Raw genomic sequence first — 16,990 nt, 5'->3', positions numbered from 1 at the left:
CCCCGAATACATGTGTTTTTTCCAGGTTTCTTTATATGAGCAATAGTGATTTAGCAATAAACCTGTTTGCATTGTGATAGTCCTATTTGATGGACATTACCGTGCCCGGATTTTCGCATTTTTTTTTTCCTTTGCAAGGGGATGGTTTTTTTTTTAAAGTAATTCTCCCCTCACCCTAAATATTTTGCGGGTAATCATTATAGCACATTGTAATGGAAGAGGCAGAGTTTTGTCAAAAGGGATTAACCTGTTACTGACCATGATGAAAATGTACGCCATGTTCAGGAGCTGGTTCTCGCACCACGTTTTCGGCAGACTGATCTCGTCAATGCACCCGAAAAACAGGTGGCAGGAACGGGGCTGTAACCCTCGTTAGTTTAACCCTTTAGATGTAGTTGTCAAACAGCAAAAGCAGCATTTATAGCGTCGCCGTCGCTTTAATTTTTCTTTCATATATGAATAGTAAAAATGAAAAATAAGAAATGTTGTAATATATCTTCTCAGAGAAATCTGCTTCTTTCTTTTCCTGAGTTGAGCTTTCACTCTCAATTCATGGGTAAAATCTGTATTCATTTCCCATAGGCGATGACAGTTGGTACTTATAAAGTTCTATGGAAAACTTGCAGGAGAGTGAGAGTATCTGTCTCTGCCTCTAGCTCCTCCCCTCCATAGAATTTTAAAAGCACCCACTGCCATCTTCTATCTCAGTAATGGGAAAATCTGTCTTAAGGGACAGGAGATGACAGTGGGTGCTTTTAAAATTCTATGGAGAAAACGGCAAATTCTCCTGAAATGACAGTTACAGTTCTCCATAGAACTTTATGAGCACCAACTGCTATCTCAGTAATGGGGAAAAGTGTATTCACTGAATACAGATTTTTCCTGTGAATTGAGAATTTTGGCAATGACTGATCAGTCCAGGAGAAGAAAGAAGTGGATTTTTCTGATAAGATATATTACAAAGTTTCTAATTTTCACTAGCTCCTCCCTTCTCCATAGAATTTTAAAAGCACCAAGTGTCATCTCCTATCTCAGTGATGTAAAAGTCTGTCTTCTCAGATTTTTTCCATGAATTGAGAGTGAAAGCTAAATCCAGTGTGAGAAAGAAGCAGACTTCTCTGATAAGACACATTACAAAGTTTCTTATCTTCATGTGTGATATTAATTTCTGAAATAAAAATGAAACTGACGATTACTCATTAAAGGTGTTATCCAGGACTAAACTATTTTTTATACTAGGAGTCGAAAAACAGGCAGGTAGTTCCTAACTACTGTAGTTAGCAACTACCTGCTTGTTCTGTCCAATGCCGGCTCAGAGCGGTCACTATTCGGCTGCTTCACGTCAACACAGCAGCTCTTCTTCTGGGCTGCTCTGTCAACAGAGCGTGACTTCATGCTGATTGACAGCCGGCTCCCCGCAGTTATACAGCGGGGAGCCAGCTGTCAATTAGCATGACGTCGGCAGCCAGGCCCCATCAACAGAGCAAAAGAGAAGCTGCTGTTCTGTCAATGTGATGTCAGTAGAAGAGTTAGAATTGCAGGTAGAAGCAGTAAGTGACTCCTCTGTGCCAGCAGAACAAGCAAGTAGTTAGCAACGACCTGCTTGTTACTTCTTAGGCCCACAGTAAAAAATGAATAACCCCTTTATTCTAAAATCGAGCCGTTTCATGGCGTTTTTTTTAATGGTGTTTGTCTTAAAAAATAAATAGAAATAGAAAATGTATAAATAAAATATCTTTGCTTCATTCCAAAAGAATGAAATCTTGATTTTTCATTTAAAAAAATGAAACAAAAAATAATAATAAAATACAATGACCCCAGTGACATAACCTACATGTGTGATTGGGCTCTTTTTGTACCCATCTCCCATAACACAAACCTTTTATATTCTGATTATTCTCTTCTCATTTGCTCATGAATCAGGTATGTCTGAAATATTACGAGTACGAATTCATGGAATTGGCCTGTCAGTGTCCGGCTGTCGTTTGCTGCCGCTGTGCCCCCACTCAGAAAGCGCAAATTGTGCGACTCCTGCAAGAACGGACAGGAAAACTCACCTGCGCTGTGGGTAAGTGCATGTCCTATAATTGTCGCACCTTGTATCCTCCCCTTTGTGCTGCATTAGGGGCGTCTCAGTATCACATCCTACAATGCCATCTTAGTTCTGTTTCTCTCTGAAAAATAAAATGAGAACACGCCAAGTCTGAACCCTCATCTGTTATCACTGGTAAAGCAAAGTGTCTCAGGACAGACACCGAATCAGGGGAGATGCACAGCACCTTCATGTCTGACACACGCCATGCACACCTTCCACTGCTGTCTAGGTTCATGGTTTGCACAACTTCCACCCTTTAAAAAGTCATCCACTTTTGGGGATAATTTTTCTTTCTTTCTCCACAGATGCATGTATTTGGGGCTGAAAATCATTTCTGGCATTTGGTTTCATTAAAAATGTTGCACCGTTTGGCTTTCGCAGGCTTTTTATATACCTGGACATTCAACTTTGATGTGGTCTGTGGTCAAAAAAGGGCTGACTGGAGCTCAGAAAAATAAGAGTTACGAACTCTTATTCAGAGTGTAATAGAGGACTGACTGGCAGATTCTCAGTTAGCTCATTCAGCAGCCAGCAATAGACAGTGCAACGCAAAGGCGATAGAAAGCAAACGATGCGAAAAAAACAATCGCACACATTATTTTTAGCCCCAATTGCATGCATTTGAAGGGCTTGTTTGACTTTTGGGTACTAGTCTGCAGTTTCTCTTTGTGACTGCAGACTTGTGATCCTCACAGCGCACGCACGGAGAGAGGACGGTCATGTGACCACGAGAATGTGATTTGCACACTTCCAGACACTATCCGACTAAACTTGTCCAGTCTCTCTCAATTCACTTACATTGAGCGAGGCCACACACGTCTAGTTGGCACGTGACCGCATGCAAATCACATTTTTGCGGTCACTCACCCGGAGCCGGTACCAGAAAATCCTGACACTACGCACTTTGCTCTCTGATAGGATTCACAAGTTTGCAAACAGAAAGAGTGACTGCAGCCTTGTACCCTAAGGCCGGACAACACCTATAAGTAAAAAAAAAAAAAAATTAGGAAAGGTAGACAACCCCTCTAATCTGAGGCTGAATAATGGGATGTACATCAAGATAACGGAATAATCGTATAAAGTTTTGCAACATGTTACACTTTATTTTTTTATTTTATTTTATTCTTGTTTATATAGCTGAGACTGAATACTCCTGCAGACTACAACCGGGTTTATAATATTAGAGCGTTAATTAGAAAGGTTCCAGTTATAGAACTCATTCAGTCCAATAGTATATCCAGCATAGAAAATAAAACAGTGAGAAATTCAAAGAATATATTAAAAGGTTCAGAATAATATCCTGAATAATAAGGACGTTGTCCTGTAGTTACTTCATCCTCTTCTTTACGTGGTTTGTCTTCCAGGTGACGGTGGGAATGACGTCAGCATGATCCAGGAAGCAGATTGCGGGGTGGGAGTTGAGGGGAAGGTGAGCGGTCTTTGTAAACTAAAACATGTAATAATTAATTGTTTAAAGAAGCAATCCCATCAAAGATTTTATCCTCTTAATACATTGCAATCATCATATTATATAGCACTGAGTACTTGCAATTGCTCATTTTACCTTTCTACCCAGCTACTTCTTCTCTTTTCTCTGCGCTGTGTAGAAACAGGAAGTTTCTTGTCCCTGTATTTATCATTCCCCTCTTCAACTCCTGACCCAGCTGCTCCCCCCTCTCTCCTGCCATAGACTTTTGCAGTGACCCATGACTTGCGCAGAGAAAATTGACCTCCTGTTTCTACACAGAGCTTGGAAGGATTCAGTTAATCAGTTTTTAATCATGTGATGTCATAGACCTAATGGAAAAGAGATGAATTAATTGGGTAGAAAGTCAAAATGAGCAATTGTAAGTACACAGTGCTATATATTAAGAGGATAAACAGTTTGATGGGAGTGCTTCTTAAAAAATGTATTTAACATAAAAGCATAATTTAATGTGATTTTTTTTTTAAACTCTTTTCATGTAACTATATGGAAAATAAAATCCCGAAATCCGGCAGTTTTCACTCTCACCACTGAGAAGTCTGTGAGAAGTCACAGGCAGAATCACAATGATGAGTATGACCTATGGATAGATAATATAGGATCTAACAGTCACGGTGGGTGATGGTTGCAGCTCAACCCCCTCTCTACACAAAGACCTCTGCACAGAGCATGACCACTACACTCTCCCATAGAAGTTTTGCTAGTCGGTTCTGTTTATTAACAATAATATTGGACACATATAACGCTTAAAGTTACGCCTAAATGAAGCTTCTAATCAATTTCAGTGGTGTTCTGGGTGAATCTAGCTGCTGCTGCTCCGCAGGTTGGAGAAACCAATGTAGAAATCAAATATATGAGGTGCTGGAATGCTGGTCGATTGCTGGTAAATAAGAATATCCAGGGAGTCCAGATAATTGTACATTTTTGCGGTTTTATGCTTAACGCGTTTCAAAGTATCTAGAACTTCTTCATCAGGAGAAACCACAGATACGATATCCAGGGAATCCAGAGTATTGTAGATTTGTGGTTTTATTCTTCACGCATTTCAAAGTATCTATAACTTCTTAATCTTGAGAAACCAGATACAAGATATTCATGGAATCCAGAGTATTGTAGATTTGTGGGTTTTATTCGCAACGCGTTTCAAAGTATCTATAACTTCTTCATCAGGAGACACAGACACAATATCCAGGTAGTCCAGAGAATTGTAGATTATATGCGGTTTTATGCTTAATGCATTTCATAGTACCTATAACTTCTTCGTCAGGAGACAAAGACACAATATCCAGGGAGTCCAGAGTATTGTAGATTATTTGCAGTTTTATTCTCAACATGTTTTTAGAATAACCATTCTAAAAATAAAGGGGTTAAAATGTGGGTTTCATTAAATCTGGGCAAATAGAGTTGTCTATCTGTCACACAGACAAGATGCTGAGCAGATGTTACAGATGCTCCATTACAGCTGTGCCTGCATGGATCAGGGTGGACCTCTTAGCAACACCAGCACAATGTCTGTTACCACAAGATCCAGCTCCAAAAACTTTTTTTCAGAGATGTCAGATTCCTGTGCTGTGGTGCTGCTACATGGACTTTGCAACCATACGTGTAAGGAAGGGAATACATTCATTACCCTGCATGAAGCCGCTGACTGCGACAACCTGCAACATCGAGGCCGGGACCTAACAAAATGGGGTGACCCTTCTGCCTAAAAAGCACCTGCTGCCCCATTATAGGACAGATACTACGCATAAGGCCTTGTTCATATTGCGTTTTTGCCACATCAGTGGCTCCATCTTAAGTCCTGAAAAACAGGATTTGGACGGATCCTGACCCCCTGATGGAGCCATTGACTATAGTAAGGCAGACGTAGTTACTTTGTACTCTGTCTGGCCTCCATTTCGGCTGTGTCCGCCTTCTTGAGGTGAGCCCAAAGTGCAGTTGGCCTCGCTTTTCTGGAGGCCAGACAGAGCAGAAAAACACACCGTCTGCCTGAATAAAATCAATGGCCCTATCGGGGGTTCCAAACGAGTCCCATTTTTCAGGGCTTCAGCTAAAAGCCCTGATGGAGCCACTAACGTGTGGCAAAAACGCAGTATGAACGTGGCCTGAATGCAGTCTTAACAAACCTGTCAGCGTAATAGTCCTCTATAAATCCGAGTGATAAGAAAAGTATTTGCCCCTTTGCAGATATCTCATATTCTTGCATATTAAGGGTAGAGCATACATGTCAAACTCCGGCCTGTGAGCCAAATCTGGACCGCAAGGTGGTTATATTTGGCCCGTGACACCAGAACCACCACCCCTATGTGGCGTTATTTTTCTCTATGGAAGACTATGTGAGCCCCATTATACGGTATAGAGGACTATGTGGGGCCATTATACTGTATGAAGGACTATGTGGGGCCATTATACTGTATGGAGGACTATGTGGGGTCCATTATATTGTATGGAGGACTATGTGGGGCCATTATACTATATGGAGGACTATGTGAGGCCCATTATACTGTATGGAGGACTATGTGTCACGGGTGTGTCAGAGCTGACAGACAGTCGCCCTGCAGTGGGTTGCAGGAGATCTCTACGTTTGGCATTGCAGACAGCTCCTTAGATAAGAGGCTGTATTTAGAACCGAGCGGCTACCTCTCTCTTGCTAATTAGCTCTCTGGCCTGGATGTATATATACCTGGTGTGTCTGAGAGGGAGTCGCCGGTTATACTCATTTCTACTTGTGAAGCTTAGCAGGAGCAGTACTTCTTCCTCTCTGGAGCTTGAGGCTGTTGAGACGCTAGTTGAGACAGGGTGACACCAGATCAGACTAGGAGGTCTCCGCTTTCCCCTTTCCCTAGTGTCTGGCCTCCCTTTCCCTTTTCCCTCTGTGTTACACTAAGTCTTTCCCACACCTGGCGTGACACTATATGGAGCCATTATACTATATGGAGGACTATGTGGGGCCCATTATTCCGCATGGAGGACTATGCGGGGCCATTATACTGTATGGAGGACTATGTGGGGCCCATTATTCTGTATGAAGGACTATGTGGGGCCGTGACTTTGTCCAAGCTTTTCATTTTGGCCCTCTGTGTGTTTACGTTTGACATCCATGGGGTAGAGGGTGACGCAACTTCCATTAGAGAATGTTCCTACGCTGATTTTGCAGATACTTGGTGTAATAATCAGTATAGGTTTTTTTTATCTACTTTTAGGTTGGAGTTGATCTCCGATAAGAGCAGTCCTCCAGCCTGGAGGAACATTCACTGCACAGCCTATGTGTAACTTGTGATCACAGTGTAGCTATTTCTATGGTTTGTCGCATGGTTTCTCATGGGCATGGAACAGACTGTGTGTAACGCTCTCTGCCTTGGCTTTCAGGAGGGAAAACAGGCTTCACTCGCGGCAGATTTCTCCGTCACACAGTTTAAACATCTCGGCCGCCTCCTGATGGTTCATGGACGGAACAGCTACAAAAGGTCTGCGGGTCTCAGCCAGTTTGTCATCCACCGGAGTCTCTGTATCAGCACCATGCAGGTATGGCACCAAGCTGTAACCCTTGAATAAGCGCTAAACAGTCAATGGATTATTGTGAATTTTCCTGCGGTAATGTATGAGGAGTCCGAAAAATGTCTCTGATCTGATCACCACTTTAATATCATCTACACAAATTCACCTTGCACATATATGTCGCTTACTTTGTCCTAAGCCTAAAGTTCTGCCTATCTTATACCTTAAAGTGGTGTTTTTTGGTAGATTTCAGCCCTGGAGCTTGAAGAAAAGTGAGTGCAGCTCTGGAGTATAATACTGGATGTAACTCAGGATCAGTACAGGATAAGTAATGTAATGTATGTACACAGTGAATGCACCAGCAGAATACTGAGTGCAGCTCTGGAGTATAATACAGGATGTAACTCAGGATCAGTACAGGATAAATAATGTATATACACAGTGACTCCACCAGCAGAATAGTGAGTGCAGCTCTGGAGTATAATACAGGATGTAACTCAGGATCAGTACAGGATAAATAATGTATGTACACAGTGACTCCACCAGCAGAATAGTGAGTGCAGCTCTGGAGTATAATACAGGATGTAACTCAGGATCAGTACAGGATAAATAATGTATGTACACAGTGACTCCACCAGCAGAATAGTGAGTGCAGCTCTGGAGTATAATACAGGATGTAACTCAGGATCAGTACAGGATAAGTAATGTAATGTATGTACACAGTGACTACACCAGCAGAATAGTGAGTGCAGCTCTGGAGTATAATACAGGATGTAGTTCATGTATCAACTCTTGATCAAAGAGAAGCTACAGCTACGTTAATGTAAATCTTGGCTCTGCCAGACTGACCAATTTGTCATTAATCGCTGATTACATTTTGTATACAATGACGACAATATGTTTTTTAAAATGGTAATTGGCACCGTTTTGCTGTTGGGAGGTAGCGGAGGTCCTCCACAAATAGCCGGTTTGTAAACAGAAGGAAACGGTACAATTGAGGTGGTGACAGAGGACGTGGTGCGATGACTAATGCGGTTTAATAGAAGGAAATTCTTGTTTAAAACAATGTTCTGCTAAATAAACAAACAGGCGCTGATCTGAATGTGAGCGCATTACAATCCGTGCAGCTCCTTATACCGGGATCGCCTCCTCGGACCCTGCGCTGAATGCTGCCTATTATTTCTGCTCTGTGACCTTGCTGCTTCTCGGATAGTGATAGTGATCATGATCAGGGCACATGTTTCTGGGTGGTGTGTATTGTTTCACTGTATACACATACACTGACTAAGAAAAGTATTCAAGCCCTGAGAATATGTAAAGAAGCTTTGCACCTTGGGAAGATCTGGATGGAACAAATGCACACAGATAGGGGCAGTACTGTAAGGAACAAGATGGGGGTGATTGTGATTGTAGCGCTCACCTGTGTGGGTTGTGTAAGGAAACAACACCTGTAGAAGCCTGATGTGCCTTAGCTGTATCCCCGTGGCTGGAGGAGAGTATCGTCCAGATAAATTTGCCAGAGATTGAGCGGAGATTATCAAGATGTGCGTTCTGCTGTCATGGAAAGGATCAGATCCGGAGAGTATAAGCAAGCTTTTTTATTCAACCAACGCATTTCGGCACATTTTTTCAAGGTAAATATCCAAGTCACTTTTTTACCTTGAGAAAGTCGCGTTGGTAGAATAAGAAACCTTGCTTATACTCTTCGGATCTGATCCTGTGCATAGGCTTTGAGCCTTGTCCTTCTCATCTTCGCAGAAGCATTGAGTGTCCGTCAGAGGTCATTGTTTTGCGCTTACCTTTTAGACTGCAGTGGGTTTTGTTCAATGATTTTCTTGCATGTTTTAACTATTATTACCTTTCCCCATCCAAGTCCTACATTGCCTGATGCAGACACTAACACCGGCATGATCCTCCCACCATAAAACATCATGGAAAAAAGGCAGCCTTATTTCCCAATACCAAGACACGACATTAATGCACTGCAGGATGTAGCAAACCCCCATAATAAAGACAGAGGCAGCATATCCTTTTGCCAAAAGAGCATTTATGGTGTAAAAGCTTAATTTTGGTCTGGCTCAATTGATTTTCAATTCTGCCACATTGTCACGCGATCCCTGGGACAACCAGTGCCAATACTACTGGAGTGGCACTAGAATCTGAGATGTGTATAATTGTTGTTATTTCACTGGGGGGAGAAACATAGGGATTTAGAAGGGGTTGTCTGAGTAGTGGACAAATCCTTTAATGAAATGAGTAGCTGAAAAGGATTTTACACTTTCAGGAAAGTGGACCCAAAATGCTGTAAAATAGCTAAAATAACAAACACTGGCCCTCCCTGCATCCTGTACTGGCACCCTGCCTATGCTCTGGTCTCAGTGTTTCGGCTGCAGAGGTGACATCACACCGACTGCGCACATTACCACTGTAGCCAATCCCTGAGCTCATCAGCTCCTGCCATCTACCTTTGCACAGCCGCTGAGCTCAGTGATTGACTACAGTGGTGATGTGTGCAGTCGATGTGATGTCACCTCTGCAGCCAAATACTGAGTCTAGAGCAACAGCAAGGAGCCAGCGCTGGATGCAAGAAGGGTGTTCACCTGCTATGTTTATTTTAGGTTTTTTACAGTCATAGAATCACAGCATGTTAGAGTTAGAAGGGACCTCTGGGGTCATCATGTCCAACCCCCTGCTTAATGCAAGATTCACTAAACCATCTCAGGCCGATGTCTGTCCAGCCTCTGTTTGTGGTCCACTGAAAGTGGACAAGCCCTTTTAAGTAGTGCTACTAGCCCTATTAGGCCAGGAAAAGAAAGGAAAAATATAATTGTAGGGGAATATGTAAGAGTAGTAGAGTTACATTTAATGGACAAAAGGACAAACTGGATTTACCAGTATTGCAAGAACTCAGAACCATAGGGGGTCTCCAGGAAGAATACTGAGAGGTGTCAATTGTGACACCTCGGTCTAGTGAGCCAAGCTTCAAAATGTGAGCAGATGGTGAGTATAACCAAGCTGAATATCTCCTATGTACTGTATGGAGGGGGTAGCTAGAGACACAGGATATTTGAACTGCAAGGCTCTGACCCCTTAATTAGCCTACTGTCCAGTCACAAACAATTTTCAAATAATCGAATCCAGGCTGTCCTGAAAATATATGCCTAGGACCAGGCATATAAAAGATGGGAGACCATAGGCATGAGTTCACATGTGGAGATCAGCACCTGCTGATTGTAATCCATAATTCATTTATCCTTCCCTAAAGGAAACAGAAGTTAACTGTAGACATTTAGGAATTTGTCATTTTTCCCTTTTTATTTTAGAATTGCTTTGCATATTTGTGTGTCGTTTTATTTTTATATCTTTTATTGTAAGCAGTGTATATTTTAATATTAAAGCTTAAAATCTTTAATCCGTTTGATCCTTGTAGGCTCTAAAGAATCCATAGCCTTTCAGAGAGAGTGTGTCCTTTTTTTTTTGATTGTCTGACAGTAACATATTTCGGGGACTCATCACCCCATGTGTTAAGTGGTGGCAGCCTGTTGCGTATCTGGGGTGAGTAGTCTGTGTTTGGGATGTGATTTATACTCACTTTATAGCCTAGACCAGAGATTAAGGGCTTAATTGAGTGTGAGGAGATAAATTAACCCTTGCAGACACCCCCATGTCACATGCTGGGAAGCACATCTAAAAGGTGATCAATATGGGCAGCAACTTTCTAATATTCTGTCTCTCAGGACCCCTGCATATTATCGTTCCCAGAGTCCTGAATGACAAATCTGCCTCATCATGTATCACCCTTGTAAGGCCACGTGCCCATGTTGAGTATTTGGAGAGTTTTTTACATCAGTATTTATAAGCCAAAACCAGGAGTGGAACAATCAGAGGAAAAGTATAATAGAAACACGTCACCACTTCTGTATTTATCACCCACTCCTGGTTTTAGCTTACAAATACTGAGGTAAAAAATTCACCAAATACTCAACGTGTGGACGTGGCCTTACAAGCGTGATGCATACATAATGAGGCAAATTATTCAGTCCGGACTCTGGGATCTGTAATATGCAGGGGTCCTGAGAGACAGAATATTAGAAAGTTGCTGCCCATATTGATCACCTTTTAGGCGTGGACGCACTCCTTCGACCTGTCGGAGCCGTCGCTCTTCACTTTGAATGAGCAAAACCCTTCACAATAACCATTCTCTCTTCAGTCTTATCAACACAATCGGGTGCTGGACTCAGCAAGAGTGAATGCAGTCTGTACAACAATGCCGTGAAGTAACGCACCAGCTCCATGGATTGTAGTCACTGCACAATACACCTTACACTTTCACCCTATACTTCCTCTCCGGAGAGTGTAAAACAGTCCGCGGCCATTGTTCTGCTTCCTCATTACACACTGACCTCGGATAAACTTGGCCAGATCTGTAGAATGTGCCCCTCTGATAATGTATATATCACAGGCACAGTCCGTGTAGTAGCCAGGGTCTCTAGGGGAGGGATCACCTTTGGAAAAACTATGAAAGCGGAGCACATAACTAGAGATGAGCGATGTTCTACTCGAACTGTTCGCCAATCTCAAATTCGAGCTGTTTTGGGCGGTGTTCGAGCCATTCGGCGAACACGAACAATTTGAGAAAAATTCGGCTGTTCGAGGTTATGTTCGATAACTGTTCGTGCACCAAAATCATAACTGGATTTTTTCTCAGTAATGATGAAAATTAATGTTAATACGCAGTTTGAGTGTACAGCGGGGTGGGGGGAGGGGCAGGGGATGGATCTCTGCAGGAACAATGAAGATCTCCATTTTTTTTTCTCTTTCCCGCATTTGCAGTGGGGAGGTGCAATCTGTCAGCCTATCAGCAGCGCACACACGGAGCGAAGTGCTTTTTTTCACACAAGCAAGGGCATGTGTCATTGGCAGTGTATGTCACATGTCCTTGCCCTATAAGACCAAGCCATTTTCCCCGTCGCCACCATTTTCTCACTGCTGCAGCTGCGTGTTAGACGGCACCGCTGTTGCTGTGTGCGCTATACCTTGTTAATTTCAAGCCAATTTTCGCACAAATATACAGATAGCTTGGGAGTAGGGAATAGTTGTGATTGCAGTCCTTTTAAGGACTAGGTTACAGCATTTCCTACGACTTTTATCAGGGAGGTCTGTGCTCTTAAATAGATAGGTTGTGGGAGTAAAGACTAATTGTAATTGCAGTCCTTTTCAGGACTAGGTTACATCAGTTCCTATCAGTTTTTGCCAGGCAGGTCTGTGCCAGTGCTGTGCAAGTTTTTTTCACAGCATTTGGCTGAATCTAGCAAAGCTAATCCTTTTTGGCCTATTGCAGAGTGTGTTAGTCAGTGGAGTAGCCTATCTGTATTGCAAGATATACCACCTGTGTATAGAATACCAATTTTTTTACTGCACCTAGTGAAGTAAAATCTTTTGGGCATAGCATCATTCTATTAGTCCATCTATACTGACCTCCATCAGGTTGCAAATTAAAACTAATTTTTATCTGCATCTACAGTACCTCTGAAAAAATATTTGGGCTTCTACCTGTGTGTGGGACTTGTTGTATTAGTCCATCTATACTGACCTCCATCAGGTTGCAAGCTGAATATATTTTTTTCCTGCATCTACCTCTGAAAAAATATTGGGCTTCTAGCTGTGTGTGGGTCTTGTTCTATCAATCCATCTATACTGACCTCCATCAGGTTGCAAATTAAAACTAATTTTTATCTGCATCTACAGTACCTCTGAAAAAATATTTGGGCTTCTACCTGTGTGTGGGACTTGTTGTATTAGTCCATCTATACTGACCTCCATCAGGTTGCAAGCTGAATATATTTTTTTCCTGCATCTACCTCTGAAAAAATATTGGGCTTCTAGCTGTGTGTGGGACTTGTTCTATTAATCCATCTATACTGACCTCCATCAGGTTGCAAACTGAATATAATTTTTTTCTGCATCTAGCTCTGAAAAAATATTTGGCCTTCTAGTAGTGTGTCGGACTTTCTCTATTAGTCCATCTATACTGACCTCCATCAGGTTGCAAACTGAATATAATTTTTTTCTGCATCTAGCTCTGAAAAAATATTTGGCCTTCTAGTAGTGTGTCGGACTTTCTCTATTAGTCCATCTATACTGACCTCCATCAGGTTGCAAACTGAATATAATTTTTTTCTGCATCTAGCTCTGAAAAAATATTTGGCCTTCTAGTAGTGTGTCGGACTTTCTCTATTAGTCCATCTATACTGACCTCCATCAGGTTGCAAATTAAAACTAATTTTTATCTGCATCTACAGTACCTCTGAAAAAATATTTGGGCTTCTAGCTGTGTGTGGGACTTGTTGTATTAGTCCATCTATACTGACCTCCATCAGGTTGCAAACTGAATATATTTTTTTCTGCATCTACCTCTGAAAAAATATTGGGCTTCTAGCGGTGTGTGGGACTTGGTCTATTAGTCCATCTATACTGACCTCCATCAGGTTGCAAATTAAAAATAATTTTTTTCTGCATCTAGCTCTGAAAAAATATTTGGGCTTCTAGCAGTGTGTGGGACTTGGTCTATTAGTCCATCTATACTGACCTCCATCAGGTTGCAAATTAAAAATAATTTTTTTCTGCATCTAGCTCTGAAAAAATATTTGGGCTTCTAGCGGTGTGTGGGACTTGGTCTATTAGTCCATCTATACTGACCTCCATCAGGTTGCAAATTAAAAATAATTTTTTTCTGCATCTAGCTCTGAAAAAATATTTGGGCTTCTAGCAGTGTGTGGGACTTGGTCTATTAGTCCATCTATACTGACCTCCATCAGGTTGCAAATTAAAAATAATTTTTTTCTGCATCTAACTCTGAAAAAATATTTGGGCTTCTAGCAGTGTGTGGGACTTGGTCTATTAGTCCATCTATACTGACCTCCATCAGGTTGCAAATTAAAAATAATTTTTTTCTTCATTTAGCTCTGAAAAAATATTTGGGCTTCTAGCAGTGTGTGGGACTTGTTCTATTAGTCCTTCTATACTGACCTCCAGCAGGTTGCAAATTGAATATAATTTTTTTCTGCATCTAGCTCTGAAAAAATAGTTGGGCTTCTAGCGGTGTGTGGGACTTGGTCTATTAGTCCATCTATACTGACCTCCATCAGGTTGCAAATTAAAAATATTTTTTTTCTGCATCTAGCTCTGAAAAAATATTTGGGCTTCTAGCAGTGTGTGGGACTTGGTCTATTAGTCCATCTATACTGACCTCCATCAGGTTGCAAATTAAAAATAATTTTTTTCTGCATCTACCTCTGAAAAAATATTTGGGCTTCTAGCAGTGTGTGGGACTATTTGTATTAGTCCATCTATACTGACCTCCATCAGGTTGCAAATTAAAAATAATTTTTTTCTGCATCTAACCCAGCCAATAGTTTTGGCCTAATACCACAGTTTGGCCACTCAGCTCTGCTCGGTTACCATCCATTGTTTTTTTGTGCAAACAACTCCAGAGTTGTGAATTAGTTAACCACCAAAATGAGTGGAAAAAGGCCTGCTGCTGGTGGAAAGGGGAATAGGCGTGTTGGGAAGGGGAAAAAAGGTTGTGTCCGTGGGGTAGGTGTTAAAGCAACAGTAACATCTGCAGAAGAAAGACCATCTTCCAGCCAAACTAAAATGTCTACTTCTTTTAGCGGACAATGTGATAAGATCCCTTTCTTACGGCCACGCCAATCGCTACAAATTCCAGATGAGGCACAAAAACAGCAGGTGCTTCAACGGATATCAAGTGCTCCTTTAAGTGGGCTCTCCTCCACATCAACTTCAACATCACAAATACTCCAGTCCTCAAAGGTGTCACCCAAATCGCACTTGCTTCCTCACAGCTCCCAAATCTCCAGCTGCCCGTCTGAGTATGAGGTAGAACAGATGGTTGAGTCTGCAGAGCTGTTTACTCATACTATAGCCTGGGAATCAGAGGTCGACTCCAGCGCTTCTGTGAATCCAGACGAGGAAATGATCTGCACTGATGCCCAGAATCTTTATGAGTCGGATCCAGGACCAGACGCAGAAGGTTCTGACCATAATGTAGACCCTCATTCCCAAACTGTAACTCCTGTTGGTGGAGACAATGAGGAAGACGATGATAAGACTCAAATACCTGATTGGAGCGACAACTTTAGTTTTTTGTCAGGGCAGGAACAGGTTGGCTCTGAGGACGACGGGTGTGATAACGCACAGGGTGATAATGATGAGGTCGGAGATCCCACTTACTGTCAACCCACAGTCAGCCAAGAGATGAGGTCAGCAGAGGAGGTGGAGGAAGATGCTAGTGACGACGAGGTCAGGTTGCGCCTTCCTGGACAGAGACGTAGTACTGGAAGCACGTCAACAACTGCATCCTCAAACACAACTCTGCCTCTCACCACAAGTCGTGGTGGCTCTTCAGGTCGCATGGGTGCTAAGCCTTGCATAGCCTGGGCATTTTTTCAGATCGATAAAGATGACCCAACTCGTGTTATCTGTAACATTTGTCAGCAAAAGCTAAGTAGAGGCCAAAAAATACATAGTTTGAGTACTTCATGCATGAACCGGCACATGGACATGAAGCATAAGTTGCAGTGGGAAGCTCAGTGTGCTACAATGCGGCCTAGCCGGCCGGGCCAATCACCGTCTGCCATATCTTGTGCATCCGCGGCCTCTTCATCCTCTGTGACTGGGGGGACAGCAGTCACACCTGTTTTGGGGCGCAGACCTGCCACCTCTTTACCCGCAACAGCCAGCGTGATTGGCAGGTCATCATTTTCTTTGGAGGTGGTAACACCAGCTGGTGTTGAGCGCTGTCTGACATCGATAGCACCACCTTTGGATCAAGGCAACCTAACATGTCCGCCTGCATCTTCCTCACAGACCGGCAGTTTGCCGGGGACACCCTTATCAACCCCGTCTAAGCACAATAGCCAGCCCTCGGTCCCTCAGATGTGGACAAGTAAAAGACCATTTCCTCCTAGCCATGAGAAAGCTAAGAGGTTGAATTTCACCATCTGCAAGCTCTTGGCTACAGAAATGCTGCCTTTCCGCCTGGTGGACACAGAGGATTTTCGAGACCTTATGTCCGTTGCAGTGCCCCAGTACCAGATGCCCAGTCGGCACTACTTCTCAAAGAAAGGTGTGCCTGCGCTCCACCAGCATGTCGCACACAACATCACCGCTTCTTTGAGAAACTCTGTGTGTGACAGGGTGCATTTCACCACAGACACTTGGACGAGTAGGCATGGACAGGGGCGTTACATGTCGCTGACTGGGCACTGGGTAACTATGGTGACAGCAGGACAAGGGGCTGCTGTCCAAGTCTTGCCGTCCCCACGAGTTGTGCGTCAATCCTCTTTATGTCAAAGTTCCTCCACTGCTTCTGCCTCCTCAACCTCCTCTCGGTCTTCCACCTGCACCCAAAGCCTGTCTGGTCATGCCACAAGCTTTCTAACTGCGCAGAAGGGATCCTGCACACCTCCTTACTATGCTGGCAGTAGGGCTCAACGTCATCAGGCGGTTTTTACATTGAAATGTCTGGGAAATGTGAGTCACACAGCTGAGGAGTTGTGGTCAGCTCTGGAGAACCAATTTCATGAATGGTTGTCTCCACTGGACCTGAAACCAGGGAAGGCCGTGTGCGACAATGCTGCAAACCTGGGTGCGGCCCTTCGCCGGGGCAAATGTCACACACGTGCCTTGTATGGCTCACGTGTTGAACCTGGTTGTCCAGCAATTTTTAGCCCACTATCCCAGACTAGATGGCCTTCTGCAGAGGGCACGGTCGCTGTGTGCTCACTTCCGCCGTTCGCATCCCGCAGCTCAGCGACTTACATCTCTACAGAAGTCATTGGGCCTGCCACTTCACCGGCTAAAATGCGATGTGCCTACCCGGTGGAATT

At 43.0% G+C, this 16,990-nt stretch overlaps 1 protein-coding gene across 3 annotated transcripts in view; it reads left to right on the top strand.

Annotated features, from left to right (window-relative positions):
- The window catches only part of ATP9A (ATPase phospholipid transporting 9A (putative)), a 133,905-nt gene that overhangs the window by 94,466 nt on the left and 22,449 nt on the right, over window positions 1-16,990 (top strand). For all 3 annotated transcript variants that reach the window (XM_073682737.1, XM_073682738.1, XM_073682739.1), the window contains exons 21-23: window positions 1,924-2,068; window positions 3,460-3,524; window positions 6,951-7,106. In XM_073682737.1, coding sequence (XP_073538838.1) covers window positions 1,924-2,068; window positions 3,460-3,524; window positions 6,951-7,106 — 366 coding nt within the window. The remainder of the gene's footprint in view (window positions 1-1,923; window positions 2,069-3,459; window positions 3,525-6,950; window positions 7,107-16,990) is intronic.

This window comes from Phyllobates terribilis, unplaced genomic scaffold (genome assembly GCF_046119375.1).
Source record: "Phyllobates terribilis strain yellow unplaced genomic scaffold, ASM4611937v1 Scaffold_5__5_contigs__length_657084704, whole genome shotgun sequence".
Taxonomy (NCBI): domain Eukaryota; kingdom Metazoa; phylum Chordata; class Amphibia; order Anura; family Dendrobatidae; genus Phyllobates; species Phyllobates terribilis.
This window is presented reverse-complemented; position numbering and strand designations above follow the sequence as displayed.